At 34.2% G+C, this 7,500-nt stretch overlaps 1 protein-coding gene across 1 annotated transcript in view; it reads right to left on the reverse strand.

Annotated features, from left to right (window-relative positions):
• Nucleotides 1-201: 201 nt before the first annotated feature.
• The window catches only part of LOC122251290 (uncharacterized), a 26,938-nt gene continuing 19,639 nt past the window's right edge, over nucleotides 202-7,500 (reverse strand). Inside the window, exons 6-7 of the mRNA XM_086550002.1 lie at nucleotides 5,395-5,629; nucleotides 202-4,761 (exon numbers count right to left, since the gene is read on the reverse strand). Of these exons, the coding sequence (XP_086406128.1) occupies nucleotides 5,395-5,629 (235 nt within the window). The 3' untranslated portion in view covers nucleotides 202-4,761. The remainder of the gene's footprint in view (nucleotides 4,762-5,394; nucleotides 5,630-7,500) is intronic.

Below are 7,500 nucleotides of genomic sequence, written 5' to 3' on the forward strand. Positions count from 1 at the left end.
CAAGGGACTCCTTGTTTACCTTTTTTTTGTAAAATTATATACAAGTAATTTGAAGAAAAATGTTTTTTACGCCTTTTGCTCAACTGAGATCCTTTTTATATGATTATAAAGTTGTGATCATCAATACCGCCACTACGAACACACGATTCACAGGATCTATTTAAACTTAAAAGAGTAAATAAGGATAAGAAAAGATTAACATTGTATATATTTTCTTTTTTAATAAATAATAAAATGACCTCTGACCCAACAACTCACTACCCTCTACATAGACTCACTCTACCTTAGAAATTGTATGTACAAAAACTGAGAAAAAAATTTATATACTCATTCATGACACTGGAACAGATTCAACATTAGTCCTGCATACTGCCAAAATGCACTGGAATGTTACCTTACAAATTCTATTCTGTGACATGATATTAAATAAAATATTGATTTTCTAGAATACTGAAAGACAATCTGTTTGACAACATCAAAGTGACTGTGACCATTAATGCTTCTTTAAAATATTCACATCTGAACAATGCATGAATCTAAAAAATAAAAAAATAAAAAAAATGTTACAGTATAAAACCATCAGTAATAATTGACAATACAATTAAGATATGATACACCATTACAAATGCATACATCAACGGTGCAACACTTATGCATGCAATGGTGTTCCTTTCCTTCAACCTTTTGAAATCAAGGGTTGTGATCTTACACCTTAGATCTTAATGGTTAATGTTTCCATTGGAGTGTTTGTGTTTCAGTTGTAAAAAAGAGAACAATATTGTGCAGTTCCTTCTTGCATTGTATTCTTTTCAACTTTATGATATCCACCAAAAACTGTACTTGGTAACATTATATTTTCTTTCATATTTTATGCACCGTGACTAATTTACAACTAAACTTTGAACAGCATAAACTAAGTAGACTTACATCAGTTATATAAAAATTTACTACTTGCCTAACAACAACAATTTTGATCATCTAAATGATGTGTAACACCCAAAACCAATTCTTACCGATCTGAATATTCAAATTTCTTGTACTCATAACTGAAAACATATGACAGACACATCAGCAGCTTTCTATCTAGAAACTGGGTAATGCCTAGAATATTACAGGAGGATGTACAAAAATAGGGTAGCTCTGTCTGCTGCAATTGGGCCTTGTACTACACTGCTGACCCTCCCTACGTTATCACCAATTACGGAAGAGTTGGTTAAATTCTGTGCACCAGTGGAAGGTACATAAAAAAAAAAGTATAAAGAAGAAAAAGAAGAAAACAATATACTGCTATTCCCTTGTGCTACCTACCATTTCTCACCTACATTTATAATTACAAGGAGCTAGTCTATGTAAACATTCCAAATCATGCACTCACACAACAGTCACAATGACATACTGAAGATGAAGTCAAACACAAATTTGACAAATCTTTGAGTATACAGATAAAACACACACACACACACACACACTTATTCACACACACACACACACACACACACTTATTCACACACACTCATTCACACACACTCATTCACACTCACTCACTCACTCTCTTTCATAAAGTAGCTCCAGTATATGGTCCCACAATGGAGGCTGAGTGAGAGATAGGATTGTAGAGTAGGATGTACAAAAAGGAATTGAACTTAAAATTTCCATGAAATTTGATGCTTATCATGAATTTTTGTTCTGATCGAGTGATCGCCAGCAGGTAATTCTGGGGAAAATTCATGGCAATATTTCAGGCATAAAATGCTAATCAAATTAAATAACCTAGGTCATATACAGAACAAGGTAATTATTTTCTGTTCTACATCAATGTTTCTGATCAACCTTTGATCTTAACATGTATTTCCAATCTTTAAAAAGAAAAAGAAAAAGAAAAAAAAAAATTGCTGCATCACAAAAGTGTACCAGTTTTGGAATTCCTTGAAGTATTCATTCACACTTTTTACTATCAAACCAACTTAAGACCTGTGGTTCATCTACATAACCAGTCTGTCCTGTTTAGTATGCATTTACATAAATATATATATCTACACATAATGATAACGTAATTCCTTACTCTACACTCTTTTACATAACGCCTGTGTGTGTGTGTGTGTGTGTGTGTGTGTGTGTGTGTGTGTGTGTGTGTGTGTGTGTGTGTGTGTGTGTGTGTGTGTGTGTGTGTGTGTGTGTGTGTGTGTGTGTGTGTGTGTGTGTGTGTGTGTGTGTGTGTGTGTGTGTGTGTGTGTGTGTGTGTGTTTGTGTTTACATACAAACATACATACTTACATATACACAAATAAACACTCTCTGAATCCTCGTGCCTCGTGAAAACTATGCTATATATATAATGTAGGTCTAATAACATTCAACTTTCTTGAAAATCTAAAAGTATGCTGCAGTATTAAATACTTTCTATTTTCATACAAAATCTATACCAAACATTTACCTGAAGACAGGCATTGACAGCAACAATAAACAATATTTTGATCATACATGTAATACAGTAAGTGGAATCTACCCCAACAATACGCTCTAGGAAGAATTAAAATGTTCTTTCACATATAGTTTGCACAAAGGTGAAAAAGAATATTCCACTATTGCAGAACCATGCAGTATCTTTAGGGAACTGTAGGTGTTAATATTTTGGAACAACGAACAATGCTTTTCACAGAAATGCTGTATTCAATATGTTGTGCTATTTAAAAAAAGGTGACATCATAGAATCATGTTGCCAATATTCACAGTAACTATTTTGAAAAGGAACAAGGTACGTCATGAACTTTGTAACTCTGAACCTAGAATATTTTGCATACTGTCACGGGGAAATGATAGAGAAAGATGTAAAAAATGATGGTAAATTACACTTATACCATTAGCAAGGCCTAAAAGTTTTAGTGGTGGCAATTATGAAAATTTGAGATAAAATAATTCACAATACTAAGGTAAATCTACCCGAAATTGTTGCATTGCGCTAAACGATTAGTTCCACAATATAGTTTCCATTACTTTCTTAACAAATGACAGACAATGCATGACATTTTAAACCTGAGCTACACTTTGAGAGAACAGTGATGACTTACCCACTATATCAAACAAAACTCCTATGTGTTTCTGCTCAAGGCAACACTTTCACGTGGAAGGACTGATGATAGTGTCTTGTGTTCTACCAAGTCAAGGACACAGCTATGGATTGTGTTACATAACTTTAAGAGATTTGGACATGAATATGATTTAGTGTCCACTGAAGCCTAAATAAAGACATCAATAAGATAATTAACGTGTCCAACCAACTGCTTCAAAGAAGGGAAAGCATATTTTTGCAACATAACATATTAATGGATGGCGAGCAATTTTTTCTTTAAATGTGTTACCTTTCCATTTTACCTTTATAATACCCTGAAACCTCAAAAGATGGTCAAATTCTAATTGTGTATTCAATGAATAATATGCTATTCATCTCAAGATTATATGCTTATACAAAATTACTCAAAACAAAAAAGTGAACATCTAGTCATCTGTAACTAAGAACCAAATGTAACTTGTGCAGTCTAATGCATTTATTACCTACACATGATCAAGATCTAATACCTTCTGAGATGAGAACATAACCATTCATTCCAGTCATCCTCATGCATAGAACAACTTCTTATTATATGGGTAATGACCAAGAATGAATGACATGCTAATTAAAAGAGTTTGGCATATCAGTATTGTACTCCAGAAGCTATATATACTACATCTCACAATGGGTGTTGTTTGCAGCACCACCTTGATACATGACCTCCGTAAGATTAAAAAAAAAAGAAGAAAAAAAAAGAGAGAAAAAAAAAAGAGAAAAAAACTGCTTCCTATTGAGCTGAAGTTAACAGGAGTTTGGAGTTAATTATAGAAAAAGACAGAATATCACACAGGTTCTAGTGCAACGTGGGATCTGTTGTACTGAACTGATGGGACTTTTCATGTATAAACCTCCTGAGTTTGACTCAGTACTGATGGTAATTCAACATCATATTCATAGAAACCATACCACTGTTGAAACTGATGAATGATTTTGTTTTCTATTATGGACATAGAATCTTGTAAATATATTTTGACAAATCAACCCAATATGCTACTTTAAAAATTGAATGATGACATTACATGCTTTTCAACATTAAACAAAATTCTCATGTAAATCCATGTGTTCACACTGTCAAAATACACTATAACAGACTTAGAAAAATAAAATATAAAAGCATTAATAGACTTTTTTATGTGATGACAACATATGCATTTTACAATGGATTTTGATGATTCATTCTATATCTTAATAAATAAATTATTAAACAAACATAGAGTATAAAAGACACGTGTAACATAAGACCTTTAAAGCTGGCTCAGCATTTGCTGGCACGTGAATTTTGCATCATAAAATGTAAGTCTTCCATTTTTCCATAAAATAACAACTGCTGACGAGAAGCCCAGTGAATGATAACCATCCTCGCACATCCATATGAAAGTTAAGAAAAAAATAACAATAGTCTGGGTGATGATGCAGTATATGAGACCATATGGATGAGAAAAGTATTACAAACTGTGCAAACATTTTTTTTTTTCATATCTTCTAATTTGAGAATAATACAGCACTTTGAGGAATGAGCACTTGATGTGAATGTACACAATATCTATCAGTCAGGGAAACACTGTCCATGCACTGTCCACAGAGTCACTTTGTTCTTTTTCACTAGTGCTATGCGTATCTGCTATTCACGTTCCCTTCTGTGCTGGACCAGCCTGTGGGGAGAAACAAGGTAAGTGTTACTATCACTGACAAAGACATGAAAAGAGGAGAAGGACTGCATAAATCAAAGAAAATAAAAGATATATTACTTAGGTTCTCCTATTTACATAAAAATCTGTAAATTTTAAGTACTTTCCTAGATAAACTGAGGCAACTATATGAAATAAATATGACTGCAAACACATGGGAGAAAAATGTTCCTACTTGTAGGTCTTTGACTAGAATAAAATGTTACAAAATTTTTCATAAATACCAATTTTTTGCCCAAGAACTGTACCACCAAAAATCTAGCCCCCTCATTGTGTGCAATATATGACAAAAAATAAAAGTTTAAGAAAACAATATCTTATTCTATTTATGGCACAGTGCACACACAAGGGAATTTTGATGTAGGACTCTGAATTCCTTACAGCAAAGGCTGTATGCTGCAGTCATCCCAGACTACAGAAAAGAGAGGAGGGGATGACGACATATTACTATCTGAGACAGATCATACAACAGGCAGGGAGGGACATGTAGTGCAGAATTCAAGCTCTGGAGGTACTTCTAACAACAATGCCAATTTCCCCAAAGTGTCTCTCATTTTCTACAGCAAAAGTCAAAACACCTCATCAATGCCAGCTCACCTAATTATCGAAGCCTTCGTTTCTCTCACTGAGTGAGTCCAGAGTGTCTGAACTCGAGGAATGGGTTAGGTCTGGAGTGAGGTCTGGGGGAGAGAGGTCATCTGGATCATCAAAGTGCTTTTGGCGCTTGCGGTCATTCCAGCGAAGACACTCATCCAGGGAGGCGAACCAGTCGGCAATCTGGTCCTCTGCGCAGATTGAGGGAACAGGATATATGGAGGTGGTGACTCTGAGACTGTAGGGAGAGTGTGGGGGAAAATTTTCATTAGTAAAGTAATATCAATAAAATGGTTGTCAAATAATCTTACTATATCTTCAAACTGGATATTAATCAAAACAAGTTCTTTTTGTTGTTGTCATTTGGTAATATCTACTTTTATCCTTTACCAATGTAAAATATGTATGAGGTAATTATCACATTTCATTCTATTTATCATCATTAATTCTTCCTAACCAACTAAGAAAGTTCACAAATGATCTGAACTTGAAAATGTGAAGTACAAGAAATCAAAGAAATGTAATTCATGTATAATATTTTTGAATCAGAAAGAAAAATATATATATATAATTATAAAAAAAAAGGAGCAGAGAGCAAAGATCCACTGAGAAGCATAAGACAGGTCCAGTAACCAAAGCATTTTATATCTCACAGAATGGTAGACACAGTTTAAATAGAAAGTAGAGGAGAGGGGGAAAGAAATGGGAAGGCAGAAGGAAGAACTGAATGCGTTGATAAGAGGGAAGTTTTGTCTCATGCATAATCAACTGATACCTTTGAGCAGTCTGATTCACAATAACATGAATGAAGCTGCTACAGAATCAGTTTGATTAAGCATGTATAATCGTCAGCCTGTTCCAATCACATAAGGTCAAGAATGCAAAAAGAAAAATTGTCCGAGGGAAATCGACATGACGTTGCCTGTAACTCATATATATTATCTGGTGCAAAAAAGGCATAATGAGGAAAATACAATCACCAGATAAACAGTCTTTTTTAAGTAATTTCTGAAGTTATCCCCATGACAAACCTTAGATGCATCTCTGACAGTCATAAACAGCCCCATGTAATGCAAACAAAAGTAGTATCATTATATCAAAACTAATGGAACAGTTAATTTTTTTGTTTACATGAAAGAGAGCAATCATATACTATAACAAAGAAAGCTCAGTCAATGTGATTTTGACAGTGACCTGTATCCTTTATCTGATTGCAGTGTTTGCTGTAGTCTGTCATAGATGGTAAAAGTCAGTGAGAGTGTCATCACATGTCCCAGAGCACACCAATCTCCTAAATCTAATGTTTAGAACCTCGTTTCTAACTTGGAGCAAAACTCTTTAGGATACATTATCGTCTCCTCGATTATCATTTCAATTAGACACAAGGTTCACTTATCTTTAGTACTAACAAAGGCAGTTGGTTTGATGCTTTATAAATCTACAAAAGCCACCATTATATATCAATTAAACTATAACTATATAACTAATAAGCACTACAATGCATGTTAGAGATGTACATATATACACGAGTCCCCTTTACCTTGAGCAGGAAAGAGATTAGAGACCTTCCAATATATTAGAAATAACAAGATCTTCACAAGTCCAAGCCAAATAACTGCAGAGAATCACAGCAGTATTTCACGCCCACGCCGACAGAAGAGAGGGTCGCCTCACCACGTGAGTAAAGCCTTTCTATTGTTCACATTACACATGTAGAATAGTGAAAAAATATCCTCCAAGCCACCTCTTAAGATGAGATTCTATACACACCAATACCAATAAAAGGACAAAAGAGACGAGAGAACCACCAGCAAGTCAGCCTTTCTTCACCCAAGAGTATACCACAATATATTCAGACAGGAAATGCTCATAATACTTTTAATACATAATACTATAGCTAATCAAATATATATAAAGATCTCTTCTAACTGAATTCATTAATCACTAATCAAGGTATTGCTACTGACTTATATTTTCCATTATCTTCATCTTTTGTGGTATTAAGCTAAATAACAATCCCAAAGACCTCAGGGGATATCAAAAGCAATATCTGCAGTTGCTGTCACCAAAGATATCAACAGCAAGGTATACAGCCAAGAGTGACAATGT

This window comes from Penaeus japonicus, unplaced genomic scaffold (genome assembly GCF_977035675.1).
Source record: "Penaeus japonicus unplaced genomic scaffold, GWHDUDI00000001_assembly GWHDUDI00000023, whole genome shotgun sequence".
Lineage (NCBI taxonomy): Eukaryota > Metazoa > Arthropoda > Malacostraca > Decapoda > Penaeidae > Penaeus > Penaeus japonicus.